Source organism: Agelaius tricolor, unplaced genomic scaffold, assembly GCF_023055355.1.
Source record: "Agelaius tricolor isolate 1412-34295 unplaced genomic scaffold, bAgeTri1.0.p SCAF_4, whole genome shotgun sequence".
NCBI classification, from domain to species: domain Eukaryota; kingdom Metazoa; phylum Chordata; class Aves; order Passeriformes; family Icteridae; genus Agelaius; species Agelaius tricolor.
Genome location: NW_027269264.1, coordinates 34,874,446 through 34,900,450, shown reverse-complemented (window position 1 = coordinate 34,900,450; position 26,005 = coordinate 34,874,446). Strand labels below are relative to the sequence as shown.

The 26,005-nt window shown below is 37.8% G+C and overlaps 1 protein-coding gene across 2 annotated transcripts; it reads left to right on the top strand.

Moving 5' to 3' along the window:
* On the top strand, positions 1–25,112 carry WDR41 (WD repeat domain 41). 2 transcript variants are annotated; one of them, XM_071425245.1, is made up of 13 exons: positions 1–153; positions 4,127–4,242; positions 7,113–7,161; positions 8,832–8,963; positions 9,359–9,421; positions 9,881–9,992; positions 11,332–11,394; positions 13,134–13,244; positions 14,562–14,746; positions 17,549–17,670; positions 18,652–18,740; positions 22,247–22,380; positions 24,196–25,112. In XM_071425245.1, exons 1-13 carry the CDS (start codon positions 103–105, stop codon positions 24,346–24,348), a joined length of 1,380 nt encoding a protein of 459 aa, XP_071281346.1. In that variant the 5' UTR covers positions 1–102; the 3' UTR covers positions 24,349–25,112. The 2 variants fall into 2 exon arrangements, with proteins under 2 accessions (XP_071281346.1, XP_071281347.1); XM_071425246.1 differs by lacking the exons at positions 1–153; positions 4,127–4,242 and adding an exon at positions 6,833–6,900.
* Positions 25,113–26,005: the final 893 nt, after the last annotated feature.

The following is a 26,005-nucleotide window of genomic DNA, read 5'->3' as shown; positions in this document are numbered from 1 at the left end:
CGGGCGGGTGTCCGCGCGGAGCTCGATTGAGCAGCCTGTCCCTCAGCTGCCGCCCCGCCGGTGCCGCAGGAGGGCCCGGACGCGGCCCTGGGTCCACTTTCCATGCTGCGCTGGCTGATCGGCGGCGGCCGGGAGCCGCAGGGCTTGGCCGAGGTGAGACGGCTCCCTGCGGAGCCCTGCGCTTGGGGCTGGTGATGCCGTGAGGTCGGGATGCGCTGGGCTATGGCCTTTGCCGCTGGGTGGGTCTTGGCCCCGGGATGGGCCGTGCTCCGAGCCGGGTCTCGGCCTGCGAGGTAGTCGGACTGATCGAACGGATTAGGAGCGTCCTCGAAGAGAAACAGGGGAGCTGGGAAAGCACAGAGGCGAACCTCAAGGCCTGCGACTAGGTCTGGGCACTTCAGTTCAAGGAGGGCATTGAGGTGCTGGGACGTGTCGGGAGAAGGGGAACAGAGATGGTGCCGGGTTTGGACCACAGGTCCTGTGTGGAGTAGTTGAGGGAGCTCCGTTGGTTTTATCGTGGGGACAAGGACGGTCAGGGGAGATCTTGTCGCTCTCTCCAGCTACCTGAAAAGAGAGGGTAGCCCTGGGAGTTGGTGTCTTGTCCCAAGCAACCCGTGACAGGATGAGGACACAGTCTGAAGCCGCACCAGGGGAGATCCAGGCTGAGCATCAGAAATAATTTCTTCACAGAAAGAGTGATTGGATATTGGAATGGAGTGCTCAGGGAGGTAGTGTAATCACCATCCTTCGAGGTGTTTAAGGACTGGACGTGGCACTCAGTGCCGTGGTCTAATTGACAGGGTGGTGTTTATCATAGGCTGGGCTCGTTCTCAGGCATCTTTTCAAACCTAGTTGATTCTGTGAACAGCAGAACGACCGAGCTAAGCTCCTGCTTTGTGGGAGTTTGGTGTGTAGCTTTCGTGCAGTTCTTGCAAGTCCTGCTTTCAGGACTCTGAGGTCGATAATGTAAGTTATAGGCAGTAAGTTGTTATTTATGTGTCACAGTAGTTTGTAGCAGCTTACCAGCATTTCTTCTTAGTACCTCATCCATTAAATATGCTTTGTTGTGGAGTGTACTATACACTGACATCCTTGCTGCTGCTCAGATTAAGAGTAATGTTACTAGATTAGACGGAGAAATTTCTGGAATTTTTGTGTCTCTAAGAGTCTGCTGAAGTTCTCAGCATGGATTTAACAAGAGTTAATTAAAAGTATCGCTGCACTCCATGCACTTAGTGCTTTTGTAATCTAGGCATGTATGAGGAAATAATTGTTTTTCAGTTGCTGCTCATGAGCAAGTTATGCCAATATTATGCTTGACTTTAAGGGTCAGTACTTAATTTGGGTCTGCACCAGGTTGGAATGATGATGTGTGGAAATACCTCTGACTTTTGTCATCAGTCAAAATGCCAGTTGGATTGCAGTCACATTTGCAGGTTTGTGTGCAGTTGTTTTTAAAAGGAGGATAGGGAAATACGATGCAGTTTTCTAAGATGTGCTAGAAAACCACATTATTGTGTGTCCCTCTCCAAAGTTTGACTTCAGCTTTGGTTTATATACTGTGATTTAATAAAGCATGAGCATAAATCAAGGTGTGGCCCACTTCTTCCATTCTGCCATTAATGCCTCGGTTAAATCCAGTCCAGGGGACTTTTGTTCTCATTGTTTTGCTCTCACAGAGTTGTGGAACAATAGTACTAATTTTGCTTCTCAGCTGAAAATCTGAAGAACAAGTATTCCTGAGGGTTAGTCCCTAGACTTTTCCATCCTGCATGGTGTAATATTGTTTCATTTAATAATCTTCATCACCATTAGTTCTTCAATAGGTAAGAAAGCCCACAGCAGTGTGTGGGCTGTGGACTTAAGGTGCTTGTTTCCTGTGCTGTGACTTCAGGCAGATGTGTTAGAGTGGCATTGCACTGGGTGAATAGAAGGAGCCTCTGGCAAAGCTGTCCTAAGTTTGTGAAATGGAAATTTCTCCTTACTTGTTTCTTTTTTTTTTTTTTTTTTATCTGTGGAATCAGAATCTCTTCAGTTGGTGGCCAGCTTAGTCATGGTGTTATCTTAGTCATGGTGGCTCTGTGGTGGGAGCACTTCAGTGCAGGATCATCGTGGTCTATAGGAGCTAATCTGTCATGCTCTATGATCCATACATCAGTATTCCTGTGTACTGTTGTATCTGTGTTTTTCATGAATAGCTTTTGAAAATCCCACTTTTTAAATGCTTCACATCTTGGGAAGTTTTTAGGTTGAGATGAATTTTTTTTTCCTGATTACTGTAATGTTGCTTGCAGGTCATACATAAAAGTATGCATGTTGGGAATAGATTCCATTAACATCAGTATCCAGATTTTACCTCCAGAAATTTGGTGTTGGTACAGGAGAATCCAGTTAGTAGTTTGTATAAAAAATAGATTTCTTCAGAGAAAGAACATTCATGTAACCCAACACTTGGGTAAATATTAATGAAGATCTGAAGAGAGCATAACTTGTTGTATGACATTTCTGGGGAAAAAGATGTTATTTTGTTCTCATATATAAGTACCTTACCAGCCCTGTACCTTTCAGTATTCACAGGCATTGTTAGAATTAAGATTAGACATATTGTTCAAAAGAAATAACACCATCTTGTATTGAATAGGAAGCAACATCAGACTGTAAAATTGGGATGTTAATGATACAAATTCTGAGTTTTTCAGAATGGTGTTAAAATTGTTTTCTGAATGTATGTTTTCTGATTGTAGTATTGGTATATTGAAATTTCCTTAGGATTTTTAGAACTCTAATTTTTTAAAAGGAGTGGTTTTGATTAGCTTATAATGAATGAACTCCAAGTTATTTAATTTGTTATTACAGCCATGCAGATTCTACTTGCATTATCTTAAAGGGGAGCTGCTGTTCTCATGTGATTGCACAAAATGAGGAACAGTTGCTTCGTGAATTGCATCAGGTAGCACAAAAGCAATATAAAATCACAAGAGCTTCATTTAAAAATTAAAAACTCTTCATTTTTAAAATAACAACAGGCTTCTTTCCATCCATATTTATTAACTATGTTGTTCGTAGTTCCTGAGGAATAATATCGTAGTACCAATATCAAAGTAATAGAAAATTACTTTTAGAATAGAAAAAAACTTTTCCAGCAAGAAAAAGTTCAAGTTTCTGAGGATGACATGTTTGTCTTTCATGTGTCATGTGATGGATATTGCACAGTGTTCTGTAGTTGCTGTTTTTACAATGTACATTCTGTTGAAGTTCTCAAAGAAAGGACAATCTTGGAAATAGTATGATGTTGACTGTTGTGTAAAATAAATCTAGAAGGGAGAGAGTGCTGTCACTATTTAGATGGTTAAAGAAAAAGTCTGGCAAGTTGTTTCAGAATGTTTAAGATCTTAATTACAAAAAGGTTGTCCTGAAATAAAATGACGATTGAGATTGGCAGAACTATTCTGCCTTAAAAATGCAGCTCTATGCAGTATTTTATTGACCCTACCTAGTGATCAGCTTGCTCCAAGTGATCAATTGTTCTTTTAATTAATAGTCTAGTTGGGGGTAATTGCAGATGCTGTTCTATAAAATGATTCATCATTCTCTATATTTTTTTAAGCAGTTTGCTGTGGTATTTTGTGAATAGAGTACCAGTGGGTGATTTACGTATTATGCAACAAAACAGCATTTGTTCTTGTTTGTTTTAAATATGTTGTCTTTATATAGGATTTTAACATTGAACAGTAGATGAAAGATATGAGAGGTTCACAGCCATCTCATAAGAGGTGTAATTTAATGACAGACTGAATGTATGGTGAATTGAGTCATGAAGCTGGCTTCACATGACAGCTTATAACTGAGCTGGTTTTCATCTCACTGTATCAGCAATTAAATCGGTACAGAATATTTTTGTTGAGAAGAAAATGCTATATTGTAATTTAAAATACATTCTACAGAAAGCTATTATTTATATGAAATAACAGGAAATTATATTTTTTTATGATTTTCATTAAAGCAAAATGGTATTTCAGAAACTTTACACATGGGTCTGTATGTAGACTGTTAGACATTACAAAGACCTGATGAAAATAATTATGTTAGTACAAAATAAATTTACTTCCTTTTTTATGAATTTTAGAAATCCTCTGTACAGACAATTGGTGAAGAGCAAATACAGAATCCTTACACGGAGCTCCTTGTGTTGAAAGGTCATCAAGATATAGTACGATTTCTAGTGCAAATAGATGATTTCAGGTATGAAATGCCATTTCAAATTGTTTCACAGTGTCCTTGGCAATATGTTTGTAAAAATGTAGTAACATTTTAATCCTGTGTTTTTACTTTTGGGGGTGAGAGCTTGAAAAACTGGTGTTAAGTCAAGGGATGAATACTCCCTTTTCTTCCTATGTTATGTATCTTTTGGCTTCTCTTTTAAGTCAAACTTTAATGAGAAAATAATGGTCATTATGTTATGTTTCTCAGTACAGATTCATTTGTTGTAAGAATTGCCTTTAGCTAATTCATCTGTTCTTTTTCAGTCTATTCCTGGTCTGAGTGCTGCCTTCTGTACATGCATAGATTCTTACAGGACAATATGCAGTCTGCTGCTGTTCTGACAGGATGCATGTGTCCTGTGTTTCTGAATTGAGGATAGCTGTTGTTTTACCTTCTGGTTCTACGAAGGAATGTAATAGACTCCTACAGATGTGCTGTAGAATTGGACATGACATCTTCAACAATGGGTGTTGCTTTTCCTTTCTTTCTGATCTTTTGTTGCACTTCTTTTGATGCTATAGTGCTAAATTCACTTGAGCTTTGGTTAATGCAATTTTTTTAGCTTTGCAAGATTTAAAGTTTTAGCTACTTTATTCAGAATGACTGCTTAGCAAAAGTCACTGTATGCCTGACCTCTGCGTTACGTGTCTCTTCCAGTTTGATCTGGTTCAACTTGCTATACTTCTTTGAAACTGATAGTTCCTTTGTTTCTCTCCTTCAGGTTTCAGCTATATGCACCTTTCTGTATGTTTCCTAACAATCTCTGTCTGTAACTTCTGAAGACTGAGTTATCTATCTTCTGAGGACAGAGTTATCTAAAAACTGGAAAACTGGTTAAGAAGATGAAATAATTGTATTTACCTTTGTCACTTAGGAAGTGTGACTGAGAGAATGAATTATGATAGTTGTACATTACAAACTAGTTTCTATTCTAGTTTTTTCTAAATTTACCTTGCATGTTCTTTAATTTAACATAATTCTATGAGAGAAGGATTCATTTTCTGCTTTAAAAGTAAGGTTGCGGAGTCTTTATTTAGTCATAAAATGTAGTGACTCTTGACTGATGTGGAGAATTAAATAGAAAATGTTAGTGACTAAGAACATAAGTAATAGGCAAGATTAGCTCTGTTAAGGAGATGTAGTAATTTATATCTTTTACCGATTAGATATAGAGAAGGGAAATTCTAATATAGTCATCAATACACTGCATGAAGTTAACATGGCCTAGAGTTTGTTTTATATCCTATAGGTGTTTCGTGATGGAAGATTCTGAAGATTCTCTTCCTCCCCATGCACATTGATTGGAAGAGACCTTGCTAGTGGTCTCTTCCAGTTCAGAAATGCCCACAGAATCTTATTTTCTAATATTATATATATCTATATATATACATAAATAAAATTTCACAGAAGACTCCATGGAGGATTTTTAGCTTGCCAGTTTTTATTTTAAATGTTATATATATATAAATGCATGTAACTTTCCTGACTATATATATATAGTCAGGAAAGTTACATGCATTTTTATAACATTTATTTTTCTGTGTAGTAGTCCACCAGAAGATTCATATAAAAAGGGAAGAATCTTCTATGGTTTCTTCAGTCTTTTTTTTCCCCAGACAACTTAGTAAAATAACCCTTTATCAAAGTACGTTTTTCTCAAATGTAAACTGAATATGTGTAATTCATCTTTGTAGAAACACCACAATATTCTTAGCTTGCACATGCAGTCTTATAAAAAGAAGTCTTTTTCCATTTTGGGCTTTGTTATTTGGTGGCAGGTAAATGACTAAAGCTAAAATAATAATAATCATTGTAAAACTAAAGCCTTAGTGGTGATGTTTAAGATAGGTTGTGAAATAGTATATGGATAATGAGTGAATTGTGTAGCTGGTTAGTATTCTGAGAGTTTGAGGAGTTTAATAGAGTTGTTTCAGTTGTTACTGGCAGTAATTCTAAATTTTATTTATCAAGAATATGGTATTTTCTATATTGTTAAACACATGATAATATTTTTCACTTAATTCTTTTCCGTAAGACTACTATTGTTACTCAAGCTTCTGAAATGTTTTTGTTTAGTTTCTGCAGCTATTCCATTGTGAGCTTTTTGTCAACTATTGTAAGCCAAGTTTCACGCTTCAGGTCTTTAGATAATATCATCTTAGTGAGAATTTTACAGAAGGATTTTCTTGTTTTCTCAGTGGCTCAGCTAAAACCAGTGAGTGGAAAATTTTCTCATATTGGTTTTTGAAGATACTAAATAAATCCTCTATGAATGTAACAGAAAGCTGGTTGGTTTTTTGGGGTTTTTTCTTCTTTGCTCTTGTACTTTTTAAACATGAAGTAAGGCTCATATTGATTGGAAGATCACTAAAGAAGGCTAAGTCTCAGCAAGAGTCTTCCAAAAACTGGACTGAGATAAAATTGCAAGTAATACTCTAGCCTTTGACACATTAAATTAAACAGAGTTCATAACACATTTTAAGAATAGATTTTTTTTTGATCATTTGACCATTCTTTGCTCCTTCAGGAAACAGACAAGGTTATAGATGATGGTGATCATGACTGAAAAAGACCGAGGTGACCCATGAAGACATTTTATAACACTATTGGAATTCTTAAGTCTTGTTCTTATATTAGGTATATGTTGATAATCACCTATTTAAATACACTATTTCAGCTTAGAAACTGTAATTAGGATTTAAAATGCATGTTTTTTCTTTAAAGACTGAATCTGATATATCTTGTAAATATTTTTACTTCTGTAAGTATTTACTGCTTTTCCATTACATTATGCTATAATGAAGTTTTCAGTTTGTTATGGTTCTTTGTTTGGTTTGGTTTTTTTCCAGGTTTGCATCTGCAGGAGATGATGGAATCATATTTCTGTGGAATGCTCAGGTTAGCTGTCTTTTTTAGGGGTGGCTTGTCTGCTCTGGACAGGGTAGATGTTGTAGAGAGGAGGTGGAAATGTCTAGGAGCAAAAAAAGCGGAATAAATAAGAATTGCTGCAGATCTACTGTTTGAAAATGTTTTTCTGTTTAAAAGCAGAAGTGTGAAGTTGTGACTTTAGTTACTCTTTGAAAGTATGTTCTGTGTTTGCTGTAAATGCTGAAATGCTGACTAGTAACTCAACAAATATGTAGCAAGATCCCAAACTTGCCAGGATTTTTATATACATTTAAGATTTAAATACATTTCAGTCACTCTATTAGTAATTCCTCTTTAGTATGACTGATTAATGGAGAGCTATCACAAAATTGTATTTAAAAGATTCCAAAGTCAGTAGGAATTAAACATTTCACGCCATGCATGAACATGCCCTTAATTGCTTGCTGTGATAAAAAATCTTCTTACAACTTTTGAAAACCTTAATAAGACATTCGTTTTATCATACAAATAGTGCTCTGTAAGTGTGACACCTGCTGTTTTGCTCTACTGCTCTGTTTCTCTGTATCATTGACAGCACTGTAGAGAACCGATGAGCATTAGACCTAGGTTAAGGAAGTCTAGTATATGAGTTACATTGTTTAGTAAGAAGTATGAAGGTTCTGCAATGTATCAGTCATTCAATTGAGGAAGAAAAAATAGCAGACTTAAAATATTCTTTTAAATATAAATAAGAATTGTTGCAGAGCTACTAATTCTGAAAAATTTCTGTGACATTTATAATGGTCGGAAGGAGAGACTTGAAACTTTTGAGCAGTTTCTGCTAGTGCTTTGCTGGTTTTGAAAGCTTTTTATAATTCTATAATTTGTAAAAGTAAAGGGATTTTAGTATTAAAACCCACGTGTGTGAATTTATATGCGCAGTATTCTGAGCAGCTTGTAAACATAAAACTCATTTGGATATCCAGCTTTATGAACTGAGTTCCATTTTCTATTTTTGTGGGAATTCTATTGTGTTTGTTAAAGCAAATCTTTGCACTTTTAATTTAAAACATTAATCCACATTTGTCAAGAAGTTTGCAGTTAAAATTACCCTGTATTTTAGCTGTATTTTTGAAATGCCAATTTGTTTCTGCTTGTTTGTTTGTAGGGTTTTTCCATTTACTTAAAATGTTAGTAGAAATAGCTGTAGTTGTCTAAAGCACCCACTTGAATCTATAGACAATGAGCATAGTAAGTAAGTCTGGCAGGAGGTTGGCCATAAATATATGTCAGGTTTTTCCAATAGTTAAAATTAAAAAAAAATACATTTTCAATTAAGGGTTTGTCAACAAATCTGAATTGGTGTAGGATTTATTAAGAAGGATGATTAGCCAATATTTGCCTTAAAATTAAATGAGTTTAATACAGAATTGTATTCTTAAGGGCTTTTAGAGGTTTTTTACTCAGAGAATAATTTCCATTATGTACTACTTCTTTAAACTTACTCATAGTGTGTTATTTAATTTAAGATCTTGAACAGTACTGAAGGTAGTAAGTAGAAAATCCTTACATTTCTTAAGAAAGGGCAGTTTTAAACTCATAGTAATTCTTGCTTTAAAAAGTAATTTAATACCTATATTTTCTGCTATTGTAGGCATTTTCCTATTTTAACCTTAGTTTTCCATGTTTTTATTTTTCAGACTGGAGAAAAACTTCATGAACTTCATGGCCACACACACAAAATTACAGCTATAGCACCGTTTTCTTCATCAGATGTTGCTGAAGAAAAAACTAACTTGATTGTAACAGCATCAGCTGATAGAACAGTTATTGTATCCTTTGATCTGGAGAGAATTTAAAATTCTATGGACTTTTTGTGGCTTTTACTTCTAAAGATAGCACTGACACAGGCTACAGCCCATCTCAAAACTTTAAGGCTACCCATACCCACTAGGTGTAATTGGATTACACAGGGGTTTCACTAGTTATTGTTCACATGTAGATACATCCCTTGCCACAAAAAAAATGAATCCCTAACAGGCCTTTTTATGAATATAAATATTTGGCCTTTATGAATATATCATTTAGGCCAAATACTGAGAAGACTGTCAGGGTTTGGGAGACTGAATCTGCATACCTCTCTCCTAATCTGTCATTTAGTTACCAAAACAGCATTTTCATTTATGATACATAGAAACCTTTCAGTTTCCTTAATGAATAAAGACAGGTTTGGGACTGCACTAGTGGCAGACAGGTTCAAAAAGTGTCATGTTTCCAGTCCACTGTAAAGGTACTGAAGAATGAATCCCTATGAATGTCTGTTGTTTTGTTTTATACATTAAGCTATTATGTCTGGATCATGAGTCATGTGGGCAGGTTTGTTAGAATGAATGGCATTGCTTTATTTAAGAATTGGTACATAATGGCTGAGAAGTGGGCATAATTCTTAATTTGGTTTTGGATCTCTTAATACCTTAGTTTTCTTTTTGAGAGGAGGTAGATCAAAGGTAGTGGTGTGACTTGGTTTTATTACTGTGTTGGAAAAGGCAGCCTACAACATTTAAAGTTTTTGCACTGTTGATGAAAAATTTAACATATTAGTGTGTAATGAAATATGTATTTCTCAGAGACCTTGATACTGTATTTCATAGTACTTACAGATTTATCTAACTAAAGCTCATGATCGTTTCACTGAAAAATTCCCTGAAGAACTTTTGCAGGAGACATATATCTGGTTTTTGTTCTGCAGTGTTTGACAGTTCTTCAAAGACTGAATGTATGGTTGTCTGGAGGGAGTGATCTATGTGTTTGGAACCAAAAATTAGATCTCTTGTGTAAGACCAGTCATCTTACTGATGCAGGTAAAAATGGAAATTACTCATTATAGTTGTTAAAGTGCAAGTAAAATTGATCTGTATAATGATGCAAAACCAACTTGGCAAATTCATTTTAATTCTAATGATAACATTATGTATTAGAGCCACTCTTTATTTCTTTAAATGTCAAATTTAATAGTTTCTGAACTAAGACCTCTTTTAATGTTCTGTGCTGTGTGAATTTTAGAATATCTCAGATCTCAGTAACTAGTACAGTACATTATCTTGAACTACAGGGCTAGAACTCAGATACTGATTTATGTGTTTGCTGTAACATGTACCAGATCCTTTGACTGGCTTTTTGTCTGATTGAGTGGGAGTTTTATTATATTTCTAGAGTGAAAATTTGTAATAGCAGGACAGTAAAGACTATTTTTTTATTGTTAAGAATCAGTACTTTTGATGTAGAAAATGCATGTTTCGATAGGAATATAATAATCAGAAATCACTGTCAATCATGCTTTTCTGTTAGTGAACTTCTGTATTATCTGTCCATGTGAAGAAAATTTTTCATGTTATTGCTGTACTTTACCAAGATGCTTACGAAGCTGTGAATCACATTCAAAGGTGGAACTGATATTGGCCTTATTTTTGTCATAGAATAAAGTACTGGTAGGCAAAGCCTCCTAAGTCCTTGAGGGTATTAATAGTTCTTTTGGTTCAATGTGAAATATCATGCTAAATACCATTTGGACTGTGGTGCTTAGTATGGACTGCTGTTGAAACTTTGGTACAAGGAATCAACGGAATGTGTGGCATGGGCCCTCTCTTCTGTCCTAATCTCTGACTTCCTTTGTGGGGAAAGAGGTTGCTTATTCCTTGAGGAATTTTCCTCTAATGGTGCTTTGTCAGAGGGTGGGGAAATTTTGTGCAGAATGAAAACAGATGATAGCAAGCTGGGCATTTTATCATATGCTTTATTCTTCTTTGTCTTGCTCTGCACGTTATTTTAGAATTGTGCACACTTGAGATAGTATCAGTATCTGATTTTGGTAGTGCTTGTGTTTAGAGCCGCAATAATTGTCATGGTGTTTTTAATACTGTCCAGCATTAGAACACAAATATCTTAATTGTATGTAAAATAAAAAGATCATTTAATTTCAGCTTCACCACAATTTTGATGTTCAGAATTCTGCTTGATTCAGACCAAAACTCCAGACCTTACCTCTGTTTGAGATAAACTATTCATGTCTGATGTCATTTAACTTAAGTCAGTAGACTTTGGTTTTGATAAGTGGAAAGCAGATTGTTAAGAATTTTATTAATAAATAGCAGTTTGTTGTGTTTTCTTGTGATCAATATTCTTTTCCCCCTTTTTTCAAAGGCATCAGTGCTTTGGTTGAATTGCCCAAAAATTGTGTTGCAGCAGCTGTTGGCAAAGAGCTAAGTGAGTATCTTGCATTTTCCAGTGTTCATGCTCTTCCATAAGAGCTGCTCATCAGAGATATGTTTGAAGACCACTCTGCTGAAATTTTATAGGAGAAGTAAATGGTATTAGGGTGTAGTCAGCAATGTTTTCTCTTTGACCATTGACAAAGAGGAGATTATACTAATCTTACTCAAGAATTTTTGGAAATATGCATCATATACAAAACAAAATGTTTCTGCATTTAGAATTATAGAATTAGTAAGATTGGGAAAGACCTCCAAGATCATTGAGTCTAAGGTTTGACCAGTTACCACCATGTCAACTACCATAGAACTAAGTACCATATCCAGTCATTTCTTGGACACCTTTAGGGGTGCTGACTGCTCCACATCCCTGGGCAACCCATTCCAATGTCTAATTATTCTTTCAGTGAAGAGATTCTTCCTGATGTCCAACCTGAACCTCCCCTTGAATAGCTTGAGGCCACTTCCTTTTCTCCTGTGACTTGTGGCCTGTGGGAAGAGGCCAATGCCCACTTTGGCATGACCTCCTCTCAGGTAGTTGTAGGAAGTGATAAGGTCTTCTTTTACTCCATGCTAAACAACCCAAGCTCTCTTCTCATAAGACTTGTACTCCAGACTCTTCACCAACTCTGTTGGTGTTCTGTGAACAGACTCCAGCACCTCAATATCTTTCTTGACATGAGGGACCCAGAACTGAGCACAGAACTTGAGGTGTCACCTGAAGTGGTTGTCGTGGCCTCACCAGTGTGGAGTACAAGGGGACAGTTGCTGCCCTGGTCCTGCTGGCCACACTGTTGCTGATGCAGGCCAGGATGCCACTGGCCTTCTTGGCCACCTTGGCACCCACTGGCTCACGTTGGTCAAGCAGGACCTGCCTTTCTTAAACCCATCCTGTCTGGGCCTGATTCCCTGGTTGTCCTGTATGTGCTGTGTGATTACACTCAAGATAATTTGTTTCATCACTTTACCTGGCACTGGCGTTAGGCTGACAGGCCTGTGGTTCCTTCAGTCCTCCTACAACCAGGCGTGTAGATGGGCATCACATTAACCAACCTCTATTTGACTGGGACCTTCCTGATAAATGACAGAGATTGGCTTGGTGAGCTCTTCTGTCAGCTCCCTCAGTGCCACCTGTCCAGATCTGATTATGGCAATTGACATTTGTTCTTCTGGAGAAGGTCTGGAATTGCTTATCTGAGTTGTCAAGATATTCAGATTCTCTAGAGCTTCCTTATCCTGGGATCTGAAGTATGAGGTATTGATGATCTCTAACTATCCAAGGCTATAATGAGTAGCTTTATAGTACCCTTGAGATAGAAAAGAAATTCCAAGACCGATTAAAATAAAGTCTTAATTTCTGGCAATATTGGTTGCTTTACTAGAGGATATTAATATTAATTGTTTTTGAATGTTATTGTTTCACATAGATGAGTCCTCAAGAAAACATATTTCACTTGTACTAACTTATCCATAAAGGTGTCTGATACTTTTCACTTCTGGTGTTGACCAATTCTCTGAATTTCAGAGTTACTAGGCTGAAGTGTTTTATCCTATATTTGCTGAGGCCTTAATGGTAACACTGAAGTAAGGGCTTCCTGTTTTTTGATTATAAGTGGCTCTTATATGGTCTCACAATGTTTAATTTGTGTCTCTGAAAATGTTGTTTTATTTAAACATAGCTCCATCTTATTCCAAATGAAAAAGCTTATTTAGACAATTTTTCTATCTTTGAAGTTATTTTTAGGCTGAGTGCTTCTAACAATGGGTATGAAGGTTGGAATATTCTTGAAGTAAAGCGCCTTGTTGACCACCAGGATAACATTTCATCATTAGTCAGTGTTAATGGTAAGAATAATTTTATAATATTACTAGTTTTGTTAGTTACCAGTGGATATTTCACCCATGGAGTTTTTATTTGAACCAAAGTTTTAACTGGAGTGAAACTTAGTAACTAGTGGATGTACCTTTTTGTGTAGCTGCAAAGGTAGTGATGTGACAAAGTACACTTTCTTTGTTTATGGATTAACAGTGAAATGAAACCAGACGAGTTGTAATGTAGAAGAGTCAATGTCATTGATGGAAATGGAACTCTTGGTCTTTCTATTGTGAAAGTTAAAAATGCTACTTTTTTTGTCTTGTTCCTTCTTATTCTTAAAATGGGATATGCAATGCCATATCCCTTGCAGCTGTAGTCCTAAGGTAACTGGAGATTCTGAGTGTGCAGATGTGAGCCTGCATGTAGAGCCTCTATAGAGAGGGTCTGGAAGCTGATATGATCTATGCTGCTCATTAGGGTAATACTGAAATAATACCTGAAATTCTGTCTGCTCTGCTGCAAGCATCAGCCCTTTCTACTCTTCTTCTTCCATTTTTTTTTTTTTTTTTTTTTTTTTTTTTTTTTTTTTTTTTTTTTTTTTTTTATGGAGCAACCCCACAGCCAGGAAAAGGTATTACTGGTGGGATAGAGAGTGTTTATTTATCCTTGGCTGTATCTCTGTCTGCCTGGCTGGCACAAAGAGGTTGTGTTACAGAGGTAACAACAGGCTGGAAAAAAGAAAACTTGGGTTCTGTGGTACATGTTTCTGAGCTTAACTGTTGCCATTATTTTCTTCTTTTTGATTATGAAAGGCAAGCAGTGTTTGGCTTAAAAAGACAAGATGCTACCTGCATTAAGTACTGTTGTAGAAGTTCCTTTCCATGTGTGATAAAGTCATGAGCAGTTACTTCAATATTGCCATTAACTCATTCATTTAATTTGTGATCAGTATTTCTATTTAGGGCAAAGATGTACTTTGTTGTGTCTGGGGGATGTTGGGGGATGTTTCCCCAAGGAATAGAAGGGCTTTTTATGTAGAAATGAAGTTCAAATATTTGTACACACTTCTGGTGGTGTTCCTTGCCTTTGCAACTCTGTGCTGTGCTCTGTGGCCAGTGAATATTCTTCTTCCTAATTCTAATTTTACATGAGCACTTGTCTGAGCTATGTTAGGTAATTTGATGAGTATTTACTCAAAGAGAGAGATTTTTGTCCAGTCAGTTATGCACTGCACAGTGTACATAGCTTTATACATAAATGGGCTGTCTTTCTAGGGTTGTAGCTTTGTGTGAAATTTATTTTTTTAATATCATGTGATTTCTATGTGTGTTTTTTTTCCCCTTCAGATTTGACTTTTGTGACAGGTTCTCATATAGGTGAGTTAATAGTTTGGGATTCGCTTGACTGGACAAAGCAGGCATCTGAGTGCAACTTCTGGGACTCCTCTGTCCATCCAGATGTACAACCAGAAATAAAGTTATCCCAAAGCCCACATGAAACTTCAGTTCAACACTTAACATCTGATGAGGAGGTAAAAAGCTTCAGAGTAAATTGCTTTAAGTAAGCTAGGATGATCTTACCACAGAAGACTGAGTGGTTTATATTTTCAGTTTCCTTGTTATAATATGAGAGACTTTTTTTAAATGTCCACAGCTATTTTATATGGTCAGTGGTTTTTATATAAAATATTTGCTGTTGACCTATATGAAGGGTTTAATATGTTGATGGTATGGAAACTAACATAATGGACTGTCACAACAGCATTTCTTTTTGACTAATAAAGATTTATTACTTGTTTAAACTACCACTAGAGAAAAGTAAAAATGGATGTGTGTTTTGATGGCATCATCTTTTGTAGTCCAGCTTCTGGAAATACAGTTTTCCCAGTAATCCACCTGTTTGAGCAGTTACAGCTGAGGTTACTGTGAGAATACTATGGGGTACTATTTAAGAGTAGGCGTATGTCTATGCTTAATAGTAAATCAGTATTCCTCTTTCTGTTCAGGGGGACTATACAGAATTGTATTCTCAAATGTTTCCAAGATCCTGTCTACTATAGTCATGCTTTAGAGATAAATTCTTGGTCAGAATACTCAGTTAGAACTCAGTTATCATACAGCAAACACTAAAAATACTCAGGTTGATATTTAATTTTGTGAAATGTTACCAACATTTCACAAAATTAAATGTGGCAAAATAAAAGATCTTTCAATGTTGAGGTACACTGGGATTTTGTTTGAGGCATTGTAGGTTCATTATTGAGAATGATTAAGAAAGAGATTCTTGGAAATGGATTCAGATATATAAGCTGTAAAAACATGAAAGCTGTGGAAAAGCCTGAATATAGGGTAAGGACCAAACAGTCACGTGACACATTTGCCTCTTTCTGAATAGAACTTTCCTAAAACACTGGAGTGAGAAATACTGTGAGAAGTTGGGGGGCCAAAAAAGATTTGGCTGCCCGGATAAACAGTGGTTTTGTTGTTAATGCTTATTTCTACAATGAGCCAAAAATGAACTTTATTTAGGATAAGTTCTGTAATTTAGCTTCAGAACACTTAGATTCCATGCTTGAAAGCTACATATGATGTGTTTTAAGGGAGTAGGAAAGAATTTGAGGAAGGACAGAAGTTTTCAAAACATTCAGTGTGGAATCTGGGCCTGCTGTCTTCCATTCATGAGACTGAACTAAATAAATAGGTGTGATTTTTTTTTTAAATTGTGAGAGTTTTGAATGATGGGAAGAAAAGGTGGTTCTAGTATTACATACCAAAATAGGAGGTGCTTTTAAGGTAGTGCTGTCTGTATTGTAAAGCTCCTCAAGGAGCTTAAAGTGTGGTGCAGAAATGTATTTGTCTAACATATTATTTTGTAATGTGCTATCTCAAAGCAGATCACTGCTTTTCATGTTAAAAAATAGCATAAAATATATGTTTTCTCTGTCTTCCAGACTTGGTAGTTAGGTAGTTGGAGAAGATACACTTGTCTAGTTTGACACTGGGCTTGTAGGCAAAACATGATTCAGAAACAAATGGGATGGTAAAGGTTTTCAAAACTAGGAAACAGTGCTGAGGAGTACATCTGCTGTCCTGGTATGTGTGTTTAGCTTGCCTGTTAATAGAACTGTACAATTTATGCTTCATATGTTTTATTTTCTTGGATTTTGAGATGACCAGGATTTTGCCAGGGCTTGTGAAAAAAGAAGAGTGCTCCATGAAGAGCATCTTTTGCAAAGCTCTAAGATTGTATGGCTCAAGTTGGAAGAGTTATGTGGAAAGCCATTGCATTTGAACCTTATGCAAAACTAAGATAAGGGGCTTAGTGGTTTGTTTTTTGTCTTGATTTCCTATTGGTGGTATCAGAAATCTGTTCAGCTTCAGTGCTCCCACAACAGATACATGTAAGAGGAAAAAAAAAGAATAAAAACCTGAACAAAGAGTTTTGAACAATGTCAAAACATTGATGAATATATACAGGAAACTTTAGTCAAAAGACCCTAGGCTACAAGTTGTACAAAATGTTGACAGACTTGTAGTGTGAATTGTATATCAGATATTAATGTTTGGGTTGTGTAAAAGAAGCTGGCTGTTCAGGGAAATGTTCCTGAACACTGTCATCTAAACAAGGCACGTTCAAAACTGCAAATATGTACTGAATGGAAACCTTTTGCACTCTTCTGGTACTGAATACTAATCATGTGTACATACACAGGATTGTACACTTGTCCTTTTTAAGTTCATCAAAAGACACGGAGCGGTCCAGTTCTAAAGATCTGTAAACTGTTTCTGGTGTCTTAGGGTCATGATGGTTATGAGATGGAATGCCTGCAATCTTTTGAAGAAGAGCATTGAATGCAAAATGGAGTATTGTGTAATGCTTTGCTATGAGAGAGTACCTTTTCTGAATTCAATAGAGTTCAAATGCTTGAGCAAGGTCTCTTTATCCATCTCTGTCTTCAGTTAAGAATAATAGTAGTTTTTCTTGATAAAACAAGGGCTTTTCAAAACATGGGACAATATTTTACTGTAAGAACATGAGCATTTAATTACAGAAGTGTATTGATTGGTTGGTATCTTTAGTTTCTGCTTAGACCCTGAAGAACAGGATAAAAATACAGACATAAAATTACTGCTTAGAATATAGGATTATATCCCACATTTGCTTTTAAAAAATCCATCTCTTTTTATAACTTGCTAATTTCATATGTTTGGGATAAAGCAATAACATGAGGATAGAAACAAGCTAGGTCATAGTATCATTGGAAATCCATTATATGCAAGGTGATCCTTCAGTATCTGATTCTGTAAGTTGTTCTATTGAATTTTCTTTCCAGTGTGTGTTTGCTGCTGTTGGGAAAGGCATATACGTATATAATCTTCAAATGAAGCGTGTGATTGCCTGCCAGAGAACTGCTCATGACTCCTCTGTGCTGCACATTGAGAAGCTTCCAAACAGGTACAAAAAACATAGTACATTTTGTTAATGCAATAAAGAAAAGCAAAACCTGGAAGGGTGACTAGAGACAGACTGCAAAGCTACATTGGATTTCTAGGGCAGGGACTTGATTTTCAGTTTGAGCTGCTTTTATTAGGTAGAACTTGTTGAACTAATTTTGGAAAATTTGTCATTGTAATTCAGTGGGAAAACCTATATTCCAGTATGGCTGGTACACAGGCTGAAAATATCTCAGCTGTTTTCAAAATCAGATTTGATGAAGCACTTTTGTTTGTATTGTGAAAATATAGCTTAATGGCATTTTGCTAATAGAAAGCAAAGGCATATAGCATATATTTTTCATTAAATATTTTATAACACTTGAAATGTTTTAACAAAAAATAATAACTTGCAGTTTTTGTTTCTTAGTGCAGTTTCTAGTTTGAACTTTTGACAGCCAACTTGGACAAGTTGCTGCATATATATGTATATGCTGTAATATATTATAGATAATAGTATTAGATCCCATTATGTGCTTGTTCAATGGGGCAAAATCTGCCAGAAGATAAAAACTTGGTCTTGTAACTGCATGTATGCTAAGCTGTTCTAAATGTGTAATGAAACAGAGTACCTTTCCTTTCATTATTTTTCTGTAAGAAAAATAGGGCTTTGCTTAATGAAAGTAAACTTACAGAAACCAGTTAGAGGAACTGTGTTTGCAGAGTCTAGACTGGTTGTGTTTTGGTTTACATAGTGGCATGGTTTTAATACGGAGTTGAAAAGGTTTATTTTTTTCCACTTATTCTAAATATCTGTTATACTTTGTTCTGCTACTAATGAATTTTATTTTCTGTGGAACATCTGTACACCCTTCTACATTTAAGAGTTCTAGTAAACTTGTATAGAACCTGAGGCACTTACTGTCTCTTTCATAGAGGCATCACAAGGTGATTTGCACAGGTAAGTATCCATGCTAGTGTTGCTTACCAACTGTTTTTACAGGCAGCTGATCTCCTGTTCAGAAGATGGCAGTGTGCGCATTTGGGAACTCAGAGAAAAGCAGCAGCTGCCAGCTGAACCAGTTCCGACAGGTTTGCTAGTAGTGGGGAGTGAAAGGAACATTTAAAAACTCAGTATTCACCATATAGGAATAGAGAGGCTTTGTAAAGAGAGATAATGTCTTGTGTTTAACCAACTGATTACAGGTGTGGGAGGGAAACTGAAGAGAGTGTAGGTGTTCAAGTACTCCCAAGATCTGATATGGGATGATAGAAGATCCAGCTGAAGCAATTCTGTGCCATAAAGCTTACTTAAAATTTACAGTTGTATGAGCCAGTTAAAAAAAAAAAAAGAACTGACAAACCTTGATCCTTTCCTCCTTGTACCAAACAGTACTGAATTCTATACCGTACAAGAGTAGGGAGCTTATGATGAAAACTTGCAGATAACCAGCTGGTGGCAGCAAAAAAAAAAAGCGTTTTCCACATCTCCTCTTTGAACTTAGAATTATATTGGGACATAGTTTGGAGCTATATCCAAACTCACATACTGCCTCTGGGCACTGCGGTCCTCAGAGCTAGTTGATTGTGTTACAGGGAGCATTTTCCCCAAGTAAAGACATCCACAGAATCACAGAATGGATAAGGTTGAAAGGTTCTACAGTGAGTCATGTGGTCCAGCCTCCCTACTCAAACAGGGTGATCCTGGAGCACATGGCACAGGATTGTGTCCAGATGCTTTTAGAGTATTCCCAGTGAGGGAGACTCCACAACCTCTGGCAACCTGTTCCAGTGTTCAGTCATCCACACAGTAAAGGAGTTCTTCCTCTTATTCAGGTGGAACTTCCTGTGCATCAGTGTCTGCCCATTGCCTCTTGTCCTTCTACTCAGCGCCTCTGAGAAGAGTCTGGTCCATAGTCTTGTTACCTCTCTTCAGATACTGTTAGACATTGATGAGCCTCTCAAGGCTGATCAAGCTCAGTGTCCTCAGCCTATCCAGATGCTCCAGTCCTCTCATTATTTTTGCAGCCTTCTGCTTGACCTGCTTGCTTGTCCTGAGGAGTCCAGAACTGGACACAGCACTCCTGGGGAGACCTTGCTAGGGCTGAGTACAGGGGCAGGATTACCTTCCATGACCTGCAATGCTCTTCCTAATGCCCCCCAGAATACCACTGGCATTCTTGGTCACAAGGACACACTGCTGGCTCATGGACAGCTTCTTGTCCACCAGGTTCTTCTCCACAGGACCCCCAGGTTCTTTTCCTCAGAGCTGCTCCCCAGCAGGTCAGCCCCAGGTACCTGAGGCTGTTTCTCCCCAGGTGCAGGATCCTTCATTTGCCTTTGTTGACTTTCAGATGGCTCTTCTCTGCCCATCTCTCCAACCTGCCAAAGTCCTTCTGAAGGGCTGCACAGCACTCCAGAGTGCTGGCCATTCCTCCCAGCATTGTGTTCTCAATGAATTTGCTGAGGAGACACATTCCACCTTTTACAAGTCAAGAATGAAGTTCCGTATTAAACAGTTAAACAGTTCTGTATTAAACCTTGGAGGACTCTGCCAGTGACAGGGCTCCAACTGTGCCACTGATTTTGAGCCACTGGGATCTGTTGTTCAGCCAGTTCTTGATCCACATCACTGTCTACTCATCCAGCCCACATCCCTGAGTTTGTCTATGAGGATGTTCTGGGAGACAGTGTTGAAATCCCTGCTGAAGTCAAGTAGACAATATCCACTGCTTTCCCATCATCCATCCAAGTAATTGCTTCATTGTAGAAGGCAAATAGGTCAGTCAAACATGGCTTACCTTTATTGAAACTGTGCTGCCTGTTCCTGATCACCATCTTGTCATCCATGTAGATAGAGATGGTCTCCAGAATTAAGTGCTCCATCACTTTCCCAGCGATTGAGGTGAGGCTGACAGGCTGGTAGTTTCTCTTTTGAAGACCAGGGTGACATTTGCTTGCTTCCAGTCCTCAGCACCTCTCCGAGTCTCCATGACCTTTTAAAGATGATCATGAGGAGCCTTGCAGTGGTGTCCACCAGCTCTCTGAGCACTCGTGGATGCATCCACTCACGGCCCATGGACTTGGAAATGTCAGGTTTGCCTAGATGGCTTCTAACCTAATCCTCCTTGACCAAGGGAAAGTCTTCCTTCCTGGTCTTGTCACTGAAGACTGAAGCGAAGTACAGTACCTGACTTCTCTGCATTCTGGTCTACAGGGTCCCTCCCTCTGTTTAGGAACAGGCCTACATTATCCTTAGTTTTCATTTTGTTCTTGATGTATTTGAAGAAGCCCTTCTTGTTGTCTTTGACACCCTTGGTCAGTTTTAATTCCAGATGGGTCTTGGCCTTCCTTGTCTCATTTTTACTTACTCTTACAGCCTCTCTGTATTTTCAACTGGCCTGACCCTGCTTCCATCTCCTGTGTATTTCCTGCTTATGCTTGAGTAATGACAGTTCCTTTGTAGTACTTGCTACTCTTTGGCCAAGCTCCCCTGCACACTGGCAGCTGGGATCTTCGACAGGTGCTCTGGACAGTATGGTTCGTATCAAGGACTGGGAGCAGTAACACAGTTGCTCTTCTGTAGGAATTTTTTGATTCAATATGTAAATAATTTTCCTGGTGTATCTTGTTTACCTAGCTATTCATCTCTTGTTGGTAACTTTTGAAAATGTATTTTTGCTGCCTAGGTTGATTTAGAAACACATCTTCAGGAATATTCCATCTTCAGCATTGCTGGTGACAGGCTGATCTACATAGTGACAAGGGGTGTTTGGTTTCACATTATAAATTTATAACTTCTATGAATTAAGATGTTTGGAAAAAACCTTAGGGAGATACTGCTATTGATTTGCACTCTTTTTATTTTAGGGATCCCCTGAGAAGCTGTTCATCTCACCAGTTATCTCCCTTGAACCAGGACCATGATTTAGCACAATTCTAGTTTTATGTGCTGATAGGGCTGAGGGAAGGATTGGGAATAAAGTCTGAACTGTGTTGTCAACAGAACCCAACCTTCTTACTTGTGTCAATACTATTACACAGTTCTGGGGCTGTGGCTGTGTACTTTTGTGCAATCTAAATGGAACATGTGAAGTACTATCTTTACACTCCACATTTGCTGATAGGTTTTGCTGAAGGAAGGAGGCAATGAGCCAGCACTTAGATGCTGTAGTGCAGAACATACAGAGGAGAGATTGGTGCCTCATTTTTGCGCTCTTTGCACAAGTAAGAATTTAGGTGGGCAGAGCAAAAATAAACACCTGCATAAACTTGTCCTGCACCTACCTTTGCTGTTCAGTTCATTCTTTTAGGAAGTCTTTGTATTTGTTCCTAAATCTGTATATTGTCTCATCCAGGTGTGTAATTCAGCATGTTTTTTAAATTACATTAAGTGGGACAAGTAGCTATGTTTCCTTCTTCCCTCAAGATGAATAATCCAGATGCTAAAGAGCTGCACAGTACAGTGCTTTTGTCTTTGCCATACAGAGTGTTCAGCTTTTAGATTTTATGTGGCTTTTGTAGTTCTCTCTTTAGCTAGAAGAAATAAATTGTATTTGTGATTTTTATCAAAATAAGAGATTTTTTTCCCCTCTCAGGGTTTTTCAACATGTGGGGATTTGGAAGGACAAACAAGCAGGCAAACCAAGCTGCTAAGAAGATGCAGGAGAATACACCTGTGTATTTCTTGGAGCTGGTTGGTGATTTGATTGGTCATTCATCAGCTGTGCAGGTAGGTCAGCTTTAGTAAGAATGAGAAAAAGTGAATGTTAGTAAGTAACATAAATTTGACAGTGTTTTTTGAGCTGTAACTTTTGACTGTCTGGCTCTGGAGGCTAGGAGCACATTTTGTGGTATCTTTAGTGCAGTGTGAAAATACTCAGTATACACACTGACTTAATATTCTAATGACAACTTGCTCACTGATGCCTGAGGACTGTGTTTGCACATAAATGCTAGAGAGAATCTCACAGAGTATTTGCTTCATTTAGAGACTGCAGGCAATACAGCTGGGAACGTGTACATGACACAGATTTCATCTGAAGTTCACAATCTAAAGAAGGGCTTCTACAAAAAAAACTGAAACCAAAACACACAGAGTTATTTCTTAGCCCTCTGTGCTGTGAGCATTAAGGAGGTCTTTTAACTTAAGCAGTACTACCAGTATTGTTCCATGCTTCTGTCTGCCTAAAATAGTGGGTGTTCATTTTAAATGGCATTTTCCCTCCACACTTTCCTGTCACAAGGTATTGAAGTAACAAAGCACTTCGTTACAGTGGACTTTTACATATGTTCTTGGCAAGCGCAGGGAGAAGGGCAGCCAGAAGGGGATAGTGTGGTTCTGGAGTAGCTTTGCTCACAGGCATTCATGAGGCAGACTGGATTTCAGACTGCTGCTGCTAAAACCTGAAAGCTTTTCTTTAATAGCTAAGGTGAACCTTTCTGCTAAAGGGATTTCTTCAAGGCTCTCTTTCTCTTTCTGCCATCTTTCTTTTGAAAAACTGTTGGAGGGGGGGTCTTAACCACTTGTAAAGTTGCTCTCTAAGCAAGAGGGCATAGTGTGTAATTCAGCAAGAGAAACAAAGAAGGTGAGAGGCATACATTGGGTCTTGGCTGAGATGCAGAGCAAAGGAGTAATGGAGATGATGGTGGATGTGATTTCCTGCAATGTTCTACATATGGAAAATTTTGAATGGATTTTTTAAACTCTGGGAATATGGGAGCTGTTGAGGAAGAAAATGTCGAGTAGTGATGAAATGTGATGGCCAAGATGAGGACTTGGCAGACTGTGTCTGCTGGAACCCTGTAGCTAAGGGAGCTTTCCCAGGGCAGGTAGGTTTTGGCCTGAATGCTTCCCCTAGACAGATCCCTTTTACAAACTGAAGAATTAGGGCATTGTGAGTATGCGATAGTGACATCACTGGTTCCATTGGCTGTCTTGTTGGACTGCAGTTAGTGGTTAATTTTAGGCAGTCTTGTGATGATCTCAGAAGTCAGGGGTTAACTCATGATTTGTTAGCTCCATTGGTCTTGCAAAATCCTTCCTCTGGTGCTGTACTTCCCTCCAGTATTATGTTTCTTGCTTGTTTGACTTCCTCTGTGTGACTAGGCATGTGTCTGTCACAGCTGTTTGTCCTTTGATCTTTCCAGGCCTGCTGCTAACTCTGTGTTGTAGGGGGGAGGGGGGACAGTGTACCCAGTGAACAGAACACTTCTGTTCCCAAGAAACCAGATCAGAGTTTGTGCAAGTCATTCACTCTTCTACTGCTGACTTGAAACAAGTTTCTTCAGAATTCTGTCCTTTAACTTACCTATCTGTAAGGCTTTTTTTTAGATGGAGATATTTCAGTATGAAGTGACTAATGAGTTTATTTCTGTGTAGCAGTTTTATGGCATCTCTAACATACAGTATGTAATTTTGTATTCCTGTTTATAAGCAGAGCCATTTCAGATACATATGTTTGTTTAATCCAGCTAGACACTAAATAAATAAAGCAGTTGACCATCTTATGCAAGCGTCATGGTAATAATAGTTGTTTCATTGCAGATGTTCCTGTACTTTGGTGAACTGGGATTGGCTACATGCTCTGCTGACCACCTCATTATTTTGTGGAAGGATGGTGAACGAGAATCTAGCCTCCGCAGTTTAACACTATTTAAAAAATTGGCACAAAATGGTGATTTGCAGCTCAAACTTTAAATTGTTTGAATACAGGCTGTATATATGTAAACTGGATGTGTTTTAAATATGAGTGTAAAGAATCTGGGAGTCTGACTTCTAGTAGGGCTTACACTTAATGTCATGTGTTATATTGGGACTTCTCTTAGTTGCTACTCTTATCAAAGGGGGATGTTGCATTTTGTTACGCTTTGTCAGCAGAAATGGTGTTCTCTTGAAAGACTGAAGGTAATGATGACTCATTAAATAGTTTCTAATATTATTCCAAATGTTTAAAATTATCATGGGTGAATGTCAAAATTAAGACTTGTGAAATACAGTAGATGGATCATAATTAAAGCAGTTGAGGGCATCCACAATGCTATATGCAGGAAGAAGGCACAGGAAGAAATCTGCAGCTTTCTGTTCTAATTTATTTCTAGAAGCTAAACTTTCCTCATTGATGGCTCAGATTTGTGTGTATACAGAAAGCCCTGAAAGAAAGCATTCTCAAATAGAAATTTTGCACTTTTGGTTAATATCCCGCACCAATGGTAAGAAAAATAAAAAAAAAGGTAGGTAATGCCAGTTTCTCAGGTTCTAATTTTTGGCAAACTGAGGTACACAGAAACTGTTTACTAGTAGTAGCTGCAGTTTTACTTGGTTTAGCCTATGTTACTGGACTTCATACAGCATTACCATTACACCATTACCAAGTTTAGCATGCAGTGTGAGTAGTTTAGCTTAGTATTTCCATAGTTCTTTCATCAAATTAAATTGTATCTAATAAAAAGCATTTGCCTTACCATGAATTTTCAGAATCCTTTCTTAAGCAGTAGGAGTTGATATTTCAATAGTAGTGAAACTGTGTTTTGCCATATGAATACTAAATTCTCAACTGAAGTCTGACTGCTGAGAAACCTGCACCAAGTTTGTAAGGTAAATAGTATTTCAAGGTTAAAAAATAAGTAGCTAAGTGCACAGATACTAAGAGTCTGTGGTAACAGCAGCTAAACAGGAGTAGGGAAAGAAATGCAAACTAAAACAAAGTTCAAACCACAGCAACAAAAACACAAAAGCAAAAAAGGAATCAACACACAAACAAGTAAATAATCCCCTCTCCCCCCTCCCTGCCAACAACAACAAAAAAAAACCCTGAAAAATGAAACAGTTAAACCAGAACTGATACAAAGACAGCATGAGGGAGGACAAGATAATGAGTGGTACATTACCATTTGAACAGAGAAGAGCTAGGGAAAAGGGAAAGTTTGGGAACTTAGTGGTCATAAAACTATGTAGAAGAGGGTGCTACTATCCTCAGGTCTACTCAGGAGATACAGCACTTAAATGGTGTGGGAATAAGTCTTGTGCAACTTTTCAGTGCCATGTCTTCCCTTTGAATCAGTGAGAATTGTTTTCAGTACAGGAAACTACATGGCTGTAATTCCAGACTTCAGATACAGTGGTTGCAGTAAGTGTGATTAAGACAAAGGGCTAAGCAGATTTTCACAAGAGCAAAAGGAGAAAGCTCCTAACTTCCTAGGAGAAACCAAAGAGGCTTTTAGACTTGCTACCCTCAGCAGCAGCGGGCACTTTCCTTTCTCCTACCACCCAGCAGCCCGCCTTTGCCTCTTGAGTCTTGTTATGAGACTGTAATCTTCTCTGGAATGCAGGGCAGAGGGGCAGCAAGATTTTGGGT

Coding starts and splice junctions, on each gene's coding strand:
- WDR41 (XM_071425245.1), top strand. CDS start 103: ATGCTGCGCTGGCTGATCGGCGGCGGCCGGGAGCCGCAGGGCTTGGCC. Junction 8,964..9,358: donor CAGCTGATAGAACAGTTATT/GTATCCTTTGAT, acceptor GAATAAAGACAG/GTTTGGGACTGCACTAGTGG. Junction 9,993..11,331: donor CAGTCATCTTACTGATGCAG/GTAAAAATGGAA, acceptor CTTTTTTCAAAG/GCATCAGTGCTTTGGTTGAA.